The sequence below is a fragment of the Benincasa hispida genome, chromosome 5 (genome assembly GCF_009727055.1).
Source record: "Benincasa hispida cultivar B227 chromosome 5, ASM972705v1, whole genome shotgun sequence".
In the NCBI taxonomy this organism is placed as follows: Eukaryota; Viridiplantae; Streptophyta; class Magnoliopsida; order Cucurbitales; family Cucurbitaceae; genus Benincasa; species Benincasa hispida.
In genome coordinates, this window is record NC_052353.1 from 45,256,543 (window position 1) to 45,272,088 (window position 15,546).

The 15,546-nt window shown below is 31.7% G+C and overlaps 1 protein-coding gene across 1 annotated transcript; it reads left to right on the plus strand.

Moving 5' to 3' along the window:
• Positions 1 to 4,754: 4,754 nt before the first annotated feature.
• On the plus strand, positions 4,755 to 14,624 carry LOC120077756 (phenylcoumaran benzylic ether reductase Pyrc5-like). The gene is made up of 5 exons (XM_039031758.1): positions 4,755 to 5,256; positions 5,480 to 5,614; positions 7,852 to 8,089; positions 12,853 to 13,056; positions 14,220 to 14,624. Exons 1-5 carry the CDS (start codon positions 5,074 to 5,076, stop codon positions 14,387 to 14,389), a joined length of 930 nt encoding a protein of 309 aa, XP_038887686.1. The 5' UTR covers positions 4,755 to 5,073; the 3' UTR covers positions 14,390 to 14,624.
• The last annotated feature ends 922 nt before the right edge of the window (positions 14,625 to 15,546 follow it).

The following is a 15,546-nucleotide window of genomic DNA, read 5'->3' on the forward strand; positions in this document are numbered from 1 at the left end:
GACACTAAGACACTGAGGGGAGAGAGGGATGAGATTTAGGGATTTTTATTTTTTCATTTCGATTTTCAGTAGCAGTAATAATTTTAGGGATTTAGGGATTTGGGCTTTTGAGTTTTGGGCATTTACATTTTTGGGTCTTTTATATATAAGTTTATAAAATTTCTAAATATATATATATATATTAAAATTCGGGGTCGGGGCGGGGATAGGGTCCCCATCCCTGCCCCGTCCCCGGATGGGGCCCCGATTAAATTCCCCGGTTTGACCCCATCCCCGGTCAAACCGGGGAATCTCCGACCCGAACGAGGCGAGTCCCCGTCGAGTTTTTTTTGCCAACCCTACCTAAGAGCCGCATAACTCACTTAGCTTTAGTAGTTTTTTCATAGTTTGACAATCTAAATTTTGATGCACACAAGCCTTTACTCAAACCTCTTTTACAAAATTGTTGAATGATTTTGTTTTCAGTTGTTAGCAATGAGGATATTCCTACTCTAAAACATTTGGGTGTGGGAGAGGTCTGAGCAGATGCGTTTAACATAAACATTGCATTTACTTTCATAAAAATTATTTTACATGTACAACCACAAGTTTACACTAATAATGAACTTCACTTTCAATGCAAGGGAAAAACCCAATCTGATAAGAGTTAAGTTGTAAAAGGAACTTACTCGTAGTTGGATACTTTGCATGATACCGTGCAGGTAAGCCAAAATAAAAGTAGATGACCAGGATCAGCGCATTATAAGTAACATGGCAAAGGTTAAAATTGGCTAAGATAAGAGTTAAGTTGAATTTGACATGCAACGGTAGTTAGATGTTCACATGACACCCATGGGGGCAAGCCAAAATGAAGGGCACAACCAAGTTCAATGCCCTGCTTAAAAATTTGAATAAGTAATTGCAAGCTTTTAAAACTTTCTTAAACAAACGAATTGCAAAAAAAAAAAAAAAAAAAAAAAAAAAAAAAAAAAAAAAAAAAAAAAAAAAAAAAAAAAAAAAAAAAAAAAAAAAAGAATAGACAAAAAAATGAGTAAAAGAATTTTGAGTGGATGCTTGCTAGATTTAAACTTAGAAAATATTTCTTAGAAGAAGTAACTAAGCTTAAGAGAGTAGTATTGCTTGACAAAGAACTGCAAGAGTGCAACATTCTAAGAAGCTAGTCAGCAAAACTTAGAAGTGTAGAATAAGTTTGAATTTCCTTAGTAAAAAATATGCTTGAAGACAAGCATTATTCTTAATTTGGGGGTGTGATTTGTACAAATACAAGTTATTGTAGTATTTTACTTAAAATAATGAGGTTAGATAGGTTGAATATGCATTGATAATACTAAAAATTCATGCTTAAAACTATATTTGCGCTGAAGTACATTTGAAATCTTTGCTCACCACATATCATGAGTTAACCTGCGTCGAAGTGTTATATTTTGCAGTTGATTGCAGGATTTGTCCGCATACGCCAAGCTCTTACCCAATGAAGGAACATTTGACCGCATTCCTTGGGATCTCTGACTCAATCCTAGTGGATCTTCTGCCACAACTTCAAAGCATTGACCATGATAGTTGTGCTGAAATTCTCACCAACCAAGTTAGAGATGGTGATTAATCATCGTGGGGACCCAAAATTGTCAGTGCAAGGCTCAATAAATAGAGCCTTGATGCCCATTAAAGGAGTTTAACTAGTTCGATAAAGAGAGTTAGTTCAGTTAAAAAAAAAAGTCAGGCAGGGAGAGTCACGAATCCTTAGCCAAAATCTTTAGACCACGAGCAAGAGCACATTTGAGAGTATCCCGGAGCATCCTTCACTTCCAAAAGACCCTCCAATTTACCACCGGAAAAACTCATCAAAGCAAGTGCTTGAGAGAGCCTTCTCCATATCACACTACCATCAGCCTCACTAGCCCCCTTAGCACTTATCAGATTGAAGCAAGATATTTTCGATAACTGCACATCATTTATACTTCTTACTTTTCGTTGTTTTATTGCATTTGTGATTAAGACATTAATTCATTTTGTAATTGGCATCTTCTACTAATATATATTATCGTGACTACTTTTATCATCTCATCTATCTTTACCATTTTTTTCCTTTTCCGTGGGTAACTAAGTTCCACGAGTTAAAGGGGAAGCTTAATACCATGAGTTAAGTTTAAACTTTGAGGGTTAATCTCATTTGCTTAGTGTATGACTATGTAAATGCTTGCCTATGATCACTCATAGAGTCGAGTAGCTATAACCAATTGCCCGAGAGGGTAAGTAGTTTCTAGAGATAGAAGAAGAAGTGTTTCTAGAGATAGAAATAACCTTATGCTCAATGCAACATCATTCATGTATGATAGAGATATGACAAAGGTGGCTAGCAGCCAAGAGGTGTGCAATGAACGATGTCAAAGAACCTAGATTACCCTTAATGTTAGATTTAGGAACTTGGAATTGACTTCCCCCAACCCTTCTTTCTCCATTCATTTTTCACTACAAACTAAAGTTGCTGCTTTCTTAATACTCTTGGGATCATTCTTAAGTTGCTCATCGCTTCTTAGTTAATTTCATTGCACAGGTTCATGGTCGCATGTCTTTAATTTCTTTCCTCCATTGTAATTTGATTAGCTCTCCCCACAAACACATTAACCACATAAACATTTTAGTAAACGAGTCCCTATGTTCGACATCGATTTTCACCGAGAAACTTATATCCTGTTTATGCTTGGACTTCATATAAGAAAACTTGTGACAAACACATAGTTGAACGCATAACATAGCTACAATCCAGCGAATAATTTATTTTAGCACATCATCATTTCTAATGCAATCTTATCATCGACAAAATGACTCCAACCAATCTTTTGCCAGAAAATGAGAACAGCCTTAAACAAATAGCATCATTAGAAACCCCATTTAATTTTATGGTCCCATAAATCTCCAAGAAATCACGAATTTGTTATGCAGATCCTCATTCGATGCTCCTCTAAATGCACCGTCTCGCACCATTTGAATCAAACTAGGATTTAATTCAAAATTATTTGCATTAATCAGAGTTTCATCGATTCCAAGCTGTGACATAGGAACAGTCTGCTGGAAATAATCTCTAATGGTCCTCACTACTTGATCTCCCATTGTTGCAAATTCAATCCACAAATTCCTCCTGACTCTTTTCAATGTCCGTTCGATTTTTGGATCCGAAGGAAAAATGTTAGATTGACGATTTCGTTTTCACAATATTTTAAACAAATAATGAAAATAAAATAAAATAAATCCAAGTTAAGACTAGCTTCGTTTTCACAATATTAACAAAAAAAATCCTATTGTCAACCTCTGGCAACGATGCCAAAAACTTGACAGTAACACACAAACGTACGTATCAAAGTAATAAAATCCCAATTAGGGTATCGTCCTCAGGGATTGGAGTTGAAGAATGTTTCATTAGCTATCATTAATTGAAGTTAATTTTATTTGGACAACCGAAAAGAGAAGTTTGTTGCTAAAGCTTAATTAAACAAGAAAATAAGACTAACAATTCAATGAGATAATGGTTCCAAGGTGCACTTTCGCTATGAAATTCAAATCAACTATTAACATATGGATTAATTGTTTAGATCGATTCAAACGTCAAATAACTAATCAATTGAATTCATAGTAAAGACAACACCCTAGAATTGAGAGATTTAGCTACTCATGTTCATAAAAAGTAAAGATCTAATACAGAAAATCGTCATAGAGAACAAGGAAGAAAGATAGATAGATAATGCAATCTTTCTTCATTGTTGTTGTGTCACAATCTCAATCTCTTGAACCTTTGTTGTTGAGTTTCGGGTCAATCTCAGTGATAGCTTTGTTCTCTATATGGCCCTCTCTCAATTTTAGGTTTAAAATAACATGAATTTGCGTCTCCTTTCAAATAATGGCAGAAGGCTCGTTTTATAAGCAACACCCGCAACGTCGCAACGCTAGTATAAATAATAGTCGACTTCAGTTCATAGCATGCTACCAGCAGCATTGCAACGCTGCCCTATTTTCTCTAGTTCTCGGGTCTTCAATATAATGGGGGAGCGTAGCTATGCTACAGCCTTACGCTCCTTTGGTTTTTTGTTCAAAACATTTGCTCAACTTGCTCTTCCACTTCTCCTTATATTGGATGGTCCTGAAGCCCTTGTTTTTAGACATTGCACCAATTTTCATCCAAATAAACTCAACTTGTTCTGGTAACTTGGTTTCCTAAAATTAACTCGATAAACCACGTCAAATTACGCAAATTAGCAATATTAGCTCTAAATCTAAAGGTAAGAAAAGCACTTTTTAGGCGCTTTTCACCTATCGCAACCTTTGAAAAATTGGTACATAATATTAGAATGTGGCGACTCAGAGATCTCAAATGATGTTTTCAAGAGGGGGGAGAAAGTATAATGTATTCTTTTAAAAGTACAAATTATATGAAATATATACATTTTTCCTTCACTAGGGTTTTTATTCCATTGAGTTTTTTTATTAAGATTTTAATGAGACATATTTCATATATATATATATATATATATATATATATATATATATATAATGGGCAAGGGGAAGTATTATAAATATTCTAAAATATGTGTAATTTAGATGCCCATACTTAATGTCCTAACAATCCATGTGTCATACTTCCATCACCTTATGTGTCATGTTGACCATGTGACTTTTATATAGAAATCATTACTCTCCAATTCATTCCACCTCCAACTTACTAAAATGCCTCTAAATAATGATATTTGGTGCATTTTGTAGATATACACATGGGTGAAAAAACTAAAAAATGATCGAAGAATGAGAGCTTTTAGAGAATTTTAAATTTCTATAAATTTCTATAGTTATATTTTATTATTTTGATTATTTAATTATTATAGTGTAATTTCTCCCATTACTAGTTGGTGTGGTGTGTAGTTTTGCTCCTCAAATTTTACAAGGAGATATTAGTGACATTGGGCCAATTTTCCATCGGCACTACTCTCTTTCCCTCCTCTTCTCTTCAATCTTTTTCCCCAATCTCGATTTGCCTCTGCCTCTGGTTTGTCCGACCGATTCCTCGCCGGAAATCTTCATCCGATGGCTTCCAAAAGCAGAATCCTCGTCGTCGGAAGCACCGGCTACATCGGTAAGTTCATCGTCGAGGCCAGCGCCAAGGCCGGTCATCCGACCTTCGCTCTCGTCCGAGATTCCGCTCTCTCTGATCCAGCCAAATCTCAAATCATCCAGAGCTTCAAGAACATCGGAGTCATTATCGTCTCTGTAATTTCTCAATCCTTTACATCGATTTCCCTCTCTCAACTATATTTGGCTCCTTTACCTTCCGAGCTATCCTTTTTTTCCAGTTCTGGCTCAAATTTCATCAAATTAGTTTCAGTATATGAAGTTTTTCATTTCTATTTGGTGTTGTATTTGGATAATCTGTGTTGCAACTGCAAAAAGTGCTGAAAGAAACAGAAAAATGTTTGGATTGAGTTTATTGCAGGGCGATCTGTTCGATCATGAGAGTTTGGTGAAGGCGATAAAGGAAGTGGATGTGGTGATTTCGACGGTCGGTCTTAATCAATTAAGCGATCAAGATAAGCTCATTTCCGCCATTAAAGAAGCTGGCAATGTTAAGGTCTGGTAAACATTTACTCCCTTCAAAACTATAACTCAACTCAAAAAATTTTAGAACAAATTTCAAGCTTAGACTAATTTTTTTAAGGGAAAATTATGTTTTTTTTGTTCGGATTTGGATTTAGTTTCCATTTATTTAATTTAAATTGTTATGCATTTTGTCGTTAAGTTTTAAGCTTAATTTTAATTTAGTCAAAATATGCAATTTTACTACTGAGATTTGAGTTTTTTTTTTTTTTTTCAATTTGGTATTTTGATTTCAAGATTTATATTTATAATTTTGATTTTTCTTTAAATTCTCATTTTCAGTTATTAGTACGATTGTCTATTAACTAATTTAAAATAATTATGAAGTGAAATTTTAAATCTTAAATGTCAATAGTGATGAAGAATAGTAAAATTTAATTATATTATAATTTTTTTTATTCTTATAAATTAATTAATTGATATTAAAACTAAAGATGAAAAGTTATTATTTAGTGAAAAATTAAGGTTTTAAGTATCAATTTTGAAATTTATGGATCAAATTGAAACAAAACTCAAATCTCAAGAGTAAAATAATAACATTTTGAAATGTATGGAATAAATTAAAACTAAACTCAAAATTTAAGGACTAAACATGTAATACTTTAAAATTTAGGAACTAAATGTAAATTAAATCCAAAATTTCAAGACCAAAATGTTTTTTTTTCCCTTTTAAAGATAATTAAAACTTTCACATACCTAATGTGGTTTTAATCTAAATTTTGAAAATAATGAAAATAACCTTTTGTGAGTAAAAGGTCATACATTCTTATATTCACAATTTTTCCTTTTTAATTATCTTTTATAATTCTTAAGCTTTGGAACCTTTGAGAAGCTCGTTGATTAATCTCCTCATCATTTGAAAATTCATTTCTTAATCAACTTTTTAAAAAATTATGTTTAATTAATTAGATTATAAAATCGACATTAAATTATAAGTTTAATTTCTGACTTTCTTCTTAATTACATGTGTATTTGACCTTTAAAGTTAAAGATATATGTAATACTATAATAGGTGTTTGAATTTTCAATTTGGTATTTATATATTAGGTTCAAAACTTTCAAGTTTTTGTCCAATAGGTTCATAAATTTTTCAAATTTTATGACTAATGAAAGCCTAAATTTTCAATTATGTGTCTAGTAGGCTTGTCAATTTTAAACAAAAATGAATAGATCAAGAATCTATTGAATACAAAATTTCAAGTACCTTACTAGACACAAAATTGTAAGCTTAAAAACTGAATAAACATTTTATAAAATTTGGAGACTTATTAGATATAAAATTGAAAGGTCAAAAACCTAATTATCAATTTTGTAAAATTCACAATCCAAATAGACACAAATCTAAAAAGTTAAGGAATTTTTACCACACTTAACAAAATAATAATAATAATTTCCATTCAAGAAAATTACTTTTCTCTTAAATGCTTCCAAAATTATATTTATGAAAAAAAAAGCTAATAACTATTACCTTTTAAAAAAATAACAATAAATTAATAAAATGAACTAATTTAAGATTTATGGAAAATACAAAGATTAAATTTGGATATTTGAAAATACGTGGATTAAAATATAACAAAAGTACATTATTGATATTTAATCAAATTTAAAAAACTTGCTTATAGAAATATTCTCGTATTTGAAATTTCTCGCCATTTCATGCATTTTTGTTTACAAAATTTAATCACAAAACAATTAAAATATCGATGTCGATATCAATATAAAGATTTCAATTGACGGATATATCAATAAATATATTGATAAAATAATGATGAATATTTCTATAAATAAAGAAATTTATAAAACTTAGGGATCAAGAACCTAACCCACCAAAAAAAATATCCATGATTAAGTCAGGTACACCAATGCATGAAACAATAGTGGTAAACTTGTGCAATCAACTGAAAGAACTTTTGCATTAGCAAGCTAACTTTGGTTACTAAGCAAGCTTGGTCTTCCGGATTTAAATTAATAATTGAGTTTTTTTAAAAAAAAAAAAACTTTTGAACTAGGTAGTTAGAGATCGTATTATTAATACTCAAATTCATATTGAGATTAATATATGGTAATTTATTTTGGTTTATGTGTATTTATAAAAGATATCGACAGATATCGATACGGACAAGTTCTTCAATTATCAATGTTTAATATTTCGATTTACGGGTATATTGATGGATATTTAAATCATTTTATGATGAGTATATACTGGTGCAGAGATTTTTCTCTTCGGAGTTCGGGTTCGATGTAGAGAATGTGCATGGAATTGGACCAGTCAAATCAATTTTCGAGGCAAAGGTTAAAATTCGTCGAGCCGTGGAGGCTGAAGGAATCCCTTACACTTATGTCTTGTCTTATTACTTCAATGGTTTTTGTCTTCCCAGATTGGCTCAGCATGGGGCCACTGCTCCACCTAGAGACAAGGTTGTCATTCAAGGGGATGGAAATCCCAAGGGTAACTATACTTCTTCACTCTTTTCTCTATTTATATATTGTTTGTGCCTTTTCTTGATTTTGATGTATTAATATAAGGTTTGTCACCTTGAATATAGTTCGATAGATAAATATTAATTATCAACCTATAAGGTGATGGATTTAGTTACCAACTCTATAGTTGTTGAAAAAAAAAAGTTCAAAAACTTGAGATTTATAACAAGTTCATGAATCCAAACCCAATACTTTTTAATAAGGACAACGTATAGAACCTCTACCTATCACCATAATGTTATGATATTGCCTACTTTGGGCATAAGCCCTCGTGATTTAACTTTTAGAACCACCAAAGATGCCTCATATACCAATAGAGATAACTATCCTGACTTATCATATATCATGGATCACTTCTTTTCCTAACCAATATGGAACTTTGTTTGCACCTAACAATCTTCCCCTTGAACAAAGTACCACCTTGAAACTCCCATCATCCATCCACCTCTAGACTACTTGCGAGAGCTTGCTCTTACCAACACCCAGAGCTAAGCCAAATATAGCACAACCTAACTTTCCGAAAAGTTGTCGAGACTTTCAGTCCAATCAAATAATTATTATGTTTTCTACTCTAATTTCATAGTATTAAGGGTAGTAACGGGTTGAACTACAGAGAGTCAATTAATTTTCCTACTAAATTACTTGTTATGAGTAACCAATAGGGGGAGGAGGATTTGATGAGTTGATATCGATTGCGAAAAAATTAAATTAAAAACAGTAACGATCGAATGCAAATTTTGATGCTTGAGTAAATGGAAATTCAATGAGACAAAGCCTAGCTTGGGGTAGATTGAATTTATTCCTAATTTGCTACTCAATCATTGATTGATCAAAAAAGTTCCTCGTAATTTCAATTAGTTTTAACTTAGCCAATCTCTTTTAGAAAAGTTAAAAGGAAGACCAATTAATCAAATTAGTTTTTAGGCTTGGGGGAAAAACATCCTAAACATGCAAACTAATTGGCGTTAAGATCTAGGGTAATTGCTAAGCTGAACAAAATAATTAGGAACAACCTGATCAGGTATTCCATACGAATTTCTCCTAAGTTAAATAGACAAATGCTATTCGATTGGAAAAGTCAAATTAATATGCAACTCTAACTTAACTTCCGTTACTTGGCGGTCTAAGAACCTATCAATTATGGGTTAGGTATAAACCTATAACTGTGAATTAAACGTGCTTGATAAATTTGTCAGATTATTTCAAACACATTCAACCAAATTAATAAGATCGAGGAGAAAATTCAGTAAACAATTAAAACTGCAAACCACAATTGTTCATAACCTCGTGAGAGAACAAATTAAGATATAAATCCTAAATCCCGAGCTAGACAATAGTCCCTTAGCTTTGATACATGCTTGAATCAACCAAATAACAATCTACCAAGGTCTCAATTGAGTGGGGAAGAAGAGATTGGAGAAATCTAAAAAAAGTGTGGGAATTCTAATCTCCAATCATCTTTTTTTGGAAGAGTGGGCGGCTAGGTCAATTTTAAAGAAATTTTCGTCATAGTGTTGCTACGCTAATACAAGCTTAACAACGCTACCCTCAACCGAGCGCGCATGGACACTCTGTTGGAGTTTTGTAGTGTCGCAATGCTAGATGCAGCATTGTGACACTCTCAGAAAGGGGGCTCTTGGGTCTACAGCGTAGCGCACCAATATAATACAGCATCACAACGCTGCAGACGATATTGATGCTACTACCTTACAGTGTAGTGTTATGCTCGCATGGAGGGTAGCCACACTCTTCAAGGGCATTGTGGTAATTTTGCACTTTTCTCCATAATTGATGCTACAGAGCTCTAATTTGGTTCGTTTAAGTCTCGTTTTGGCTCTAACTCTTGCTCAAAATCTACGAAAATGAGTGAATTTCCATCTCGTGAAGCTATATTCCTAACTCCTCACGCGGTATCGTCCCTGGAATGATAGGCATATTGAGTCAGCAGCTAAGGCCCATACAAATCAAAGAACGACCCTTATGAACAGAAGTTCATAACTCACTCAGGATTAAGATCGATTTACATGATTATCGTTTGAAATATATAACTCTTCACTTAACGGTATTGTAAAGATAGATTATATTTCGTGGTCCAGTCTTATACAGACTCACTATATAGGATACCTCCACTTATATGTCATCACATGAAAGGTTTGGATCAAATCGTTTGTAACACTTATAACTCTTGTAACATTTACAAAATGAGTTGTATCCACAATGTTACCATGATAAGGTACCCAACCTTATCCATATACTATAGACTTTTTAGGTTATTCCTTGAACGTAGTCCAATTGTATGTCAACTACATACTGTTCAAGCTCCATTAAATAACATTGAATCTTAGTTTATTGGATTTTGAATTATGTAAATAATGCAAAATACTTTACTCGTCAAATAAACATTTGTTTATTTGTTAATACTTTGTTTATAAAATACACAGACTACGAGATTTATGACATAAATCCTAACAGACATGACATTTTAAATCAAATATAAAAATTAAAGGAGAGGGAATGAGAGTCGGAGCACGGAGAATTTTTTTTTTTTTTTTTTTTTTTTAGCATCAAGGATATATATTAGTAGATAAAAGTGTTTAAGGTTTTATTAGACATTTGTTAACATTTAAAGCCCTATAAATTGAAACAATTCTAAGACTGTGAGGTTAATTAAACTTATAATTAATTTAAGGGGCAATTGCAATTATAGCAATCAACCTCAAAGTATTAACAAATATAACACAATTAAAAAGAATTTGTAAATATAGAAAATGTAGATTCAGCTCTCAGAGTCTATTGTTATCCCTAAAAAGAGTCTATCCATAATAGATCATATCCTTAATAAGAGTCTATTAGTGATAGAGTCTACCACCGATATATTTTGCTATATTTGCAATTCTTTAAAAATGTTGTTATACACTTAATTAATTATTAACCCTATGAGTGCTACCTATTTCAATTGTCTTACAATTTTTTTACATGGTTTTTAAATTAGATTGAATTATAAATTTGTTTTGGTTTGGTTTAATTAGTTGCCAGAATTTTCCCAAACTAATTTTAATTTAAGTGATTAACGTGCGGATTTTGTGATGAAAAAAATGGAAAAAACCCGCTTTTTTTACTTAGTGAATAATAAGACATTAACCATGAATCCAAAATAGTTCAGAAGATTAGATACTAATTATCATTCTAAAGATTGATTATACTAGAAGATGACGAACTAACGATCATTCGAGTTAATACTTCGGTTAACATGACTCAGCTAGCTAAGGTATATATTCTAAATTAGGTCAAGCGTTCAAATCTCTTCTACCGTTGAACTGAAAAAATATATATATCTAAAAAATATTAGGAGTTGTTTGGACCCCAACTTGAAGTTAGTGGCGTGAACTATTATAGTCTACTTCAAATATAAGAGATTATACATAAAATATCCATTTTAGGGTATATATTTTTTAATCGAATTTCTTTACAACAGTATATAATTCACATATATCAAGTAAAGGAATGCATATTCCCTTGGGGTTTATAACATATATATTTAGGGTTTAAAAAAAGAAAAAAAAAGTTCTCCTCGATCTTGGTGCAGCGGATCCGTATAGGCGGCACGAATAAAGTCCGTCTTCATCTCTTCATCTTCATATAGAGGTTGATAACACATAACCCTCCATCTTCATCTTTTATTCTTCTTCAGCCATGGCAGCCACAAATCTGTATAGGCGGGTGGATTTTGGTGCACGGTACAAACGAAGGGAGCAAACCACGAATGGGAATCAACGAGAAGACGACTATCAGCTTACCTCGATGATCGAAAATCAATGATGATGGAAAAAGGTTGATGAACAAGGATGAACGGTCGATTCCGATAGGGGAATGACTGATGAATGAGGACATGCGGCGGACTGGCGAACGGCAGTTGATGGCGGCGGTCGAATCCAATGGACGAACGACAACAGTGGAGGGGTGTGAAATCGCCGGAAGGAGAAAAGAAAGGGAGGAGGATGAAAAGGGAGTGGAAGAGTTAATGATTTTTCTTTTTTAAAAAGAAACATTAATGAGCGTGAAGCCCTAAGTCTATGCATGGAGGAGAGAGAATCATAGTTATATATATATAATATATATATATATTTGTGTGTGGGACCAAGGGCTAAATTGTAAATAGGCACTGACATTGGTGGAAAAACAAAATCTAATAAGCTTTTTTTGTAAAAAAAAAATGAAATATTCAAGACATTAATGTAATATAGCCCTTATTCTAAGCATTTACGTCAAAACCCTCAAATATAATAGGGGTGTTTTCAACTATTTATAACCTATAATATAATTATCTACAGTAACTATTTGAAATACCTCTTTATTACATGTTTACTATTACTTCCTACATGTCCTCTCTCCCTCCGTGTTATAGTATTTACTATTTCTTGTACAAACTAAAATAGTCTATACTCCAGACATAGATTATCGTAAATTACAGACTATTATAACTCACATACTATAATAATCATTAACTATATAATAACTAAGTCAGTGTCCCAAACGTCTTCTTAACGTTGATTTTGATGGAAACTGAGACTATTGGACAATTTAAGTTGGCTTGATTGGCATAGTTAAATTCTCTTTTGAATTGCTCTGTGTTTTGTCTATTAGCATAATGTCTACAAGTGGGTTTTCTGGTAAATGTCTACATCAAAGATAATGAGTTATATTGTTTGGTTTCAATTTGTCAATTTTCAGTAATTTTCAACAAGGAAGAAGACATTGCCACCTACACCATTAAAGCAGTGGATGATCCAACAACTTTGAACAAAATTCTCTACATTAAGCCCCCTCAAAATGTCCTCTCAATCAATGAACTTGTGGCCCTTTGGGAAAACAAAATTGCTAAAACTCTTCACAAAACCTACATTTCAGAAGACCAATTATTGAAGAATATTCAAGGTTAGATTTGGACACACAAAAAATTTATTATATTGTACAGTTTCATTAAATTTTGATTATAAGTTTCTTCTTTTTAATTAGTCTTCAATTTTTTAAAAGTAGACCTAGTTTTTTCTAAACATAATTTCATTGTTTTTCTTTTTCTCTTTTTCTAAATATATATATATTAGTGAATAGTGGGTGGGGTCCTTGTTATTATATGGTTTAAAAAAATACTTCTAACTCGTTTTCGACTTGTCTAGATTAAGTTTAAAAGAGCAACATCCAAATATGTCAACTTTTCGTCCCACATTCTAATGGTTTTTCTACTTCAATTATAAATTTTGAAAGGATGTGAATATTTTTTTAAAACAAATGACAAATTAAAGTTAAAAGTTATTTGCCAAAATAAGCATAATTTAAATAGCATCAAGTACGTACAATAATCTCGAGGTTAGAGGTTTAATCCCCACTCTACATATTGTCAAAAAAAAAAAATGATTTTTTTTAATTTAACTAATAAATTTCTTTGCTAATTTTTAAAAGTTAAAATACTTTTCAGTCCCTATATATGTTGGTTCTTCTAATAATTTGTATACTTCCTTTTTTATAACTATTTAGTTTTAACAACTTGGTCCTTACACTTAGTTTTTATATTTTTGTTCTATTAAAAAAATATTTCTTTTTTGTACATTAATTCGTGCATGCATGCACACTCATTTCAGTTCTTATGTTAAAATTTGTTTATAGACGAGTTTTCTTCCACAAAGATATTAATTCTTTTACCATTTATTAGATTATTTTGTTGGACCACAAAAAAATGATAATCTATTTCAATTATTTTTTAAAATAAAAAGCAACTAAAATCTTAAATTTAGTTAGCTTAGGATTTTGAAAATATTGATTAAATAAAAGGGTTAAAAAAATTATTAACATAGGTTAAATTTGCCCCCGAAGAGTCCCGATGGCAAGGGCTTGAGTCTCTAAGTCATTCTGGCTTAAAGGTTTCAAGTTCGAACCATCGAATGTGTTTAATAATAAAAATTCTTGATGTCTTCCAGGAATTGAATTTTATGGTAGGTATCGATGCCTTCGAATATAGGGAGAAAGCTTAGACTCCGGATTAAAAAATGAGATTATTGAGATTGAATTTATTGGTAATTATTTTGTTAATTTTTGTGCAGAGGCAACATATCCATTGAATTTGATGCTAGCTTTTGATTACTCAATATTTGTGAAGGGAGATCATAAGGCCAACCAAGAAATTGAAGCATCTGTTGGATTGGAAGCTACAAAATTGTATCCAGAAGTTAAATACACCACTGTTGATCAATATCTCAATCAATTTGTTTAACTCATATCTCTCTATCTTTACCATTTTCAAAGTTGGATATAAATACTCTTTCTTGTAGACTTTTTTTTTTTTAATCGAATCATCAACTTTTGAAATGATATGATGTCTTTGTCGACTAGGAGTCTAAGTGTGAAGCTAATTTGTTTAAGACATTGTAACTATTCCCGAACCTCAGGACCGGATGTGGCTTGAAGCTTGTATCTCTTTCATCAATGATATTATAACTATTGTAACACTTGCTCAGATTTGAAGTAAAAGATTGTGATAGTTATATCGAAGTTTCAAATGCAACTTGATGAGTCAAGTTAAGTGTTATTCAACTAATTAAGACATATAATCATATTCTTGATCAAATTATCAAAAGTTCAAATTTCAATTCCTAAGTAGCTTTTAAAAAAACCAATTCCTATGTGATGAATTAAAGAAAAATGCAAGTTGATGAAAAACTTGCCATCCATTGACTTGTACTTTTAAATCTATAGCCAATTTAATTTGGCATCAAGTTAATAGACTAGTGGTTTAAGATAGATTTAATGCAACATGAAAATCACAAACAAAGATTAAACCTAATCTATGAAAACTAGTATGGTTTTAATTTGCTATAAACCATATTTAAAGTATCTTAAAGATGATGATTATTTACACATGCCCAAAATAATTTTTATTTTTAACTATAATAAAATATCATTGAACTTATCCAATTAAGTTATTATAAGACATAACTTGATTAACTTGATTTTCAATCGATGTGTCAAGGATTTGAATTCGTACCCTTAAATATTAAACTAAGAAAATGCCAATAAACTTTTTTCAAATAGTCTTTTTTTTTTTTTAAGAGATGTAACAGGATCAAAATTTGGGGTTATTTCATATTTTGACCCTTTTTTTTTTTAAGATGTCTAATTGAGCACTTAATCCAAAGTCAAATCCAAAGTCAAGCAAGACCAAGATCGACTAATATAACTCTATTGGACCAACCACTTCTCTATTCGTTGACCAACTATTTGACCTAATAGCTAAGAATTGAGCTGGCCACCGTTTAGGGAAATCCTAGATCAATCTCTATAAATACAATATTAAAATTTTTGAAATATCAATGTCGGTGGAAATATCAAGATCTCAATTTTGTAAAAATATTGATATGGGTAGCAATTTCA

Bases quoted from the DNA above. Each gene is read 5' to 3' on its own strand.
- LOC120077756 (XM_039031758.1), top strand. From the start codon at position 5,074: ATGGCTTCCAAAAGCAGAATCCTCGTCGTCGGAAGCACCGGCTACATC. The intron at 5,257-5,479 runs GTAATTTCTCAA...AGTTTATTGCAG, and splicing joins TCGGAGTCATTATCGTCTCT to GGCGATCTGTTCGATCATGA. The intron at 13,057-14,219 runs GTTAGATTTGGA...ATTTTTGTGCAG, and splicing joins ATTATTGAAGAATATTCAAG to AGGCAACATATCCATTGAAT.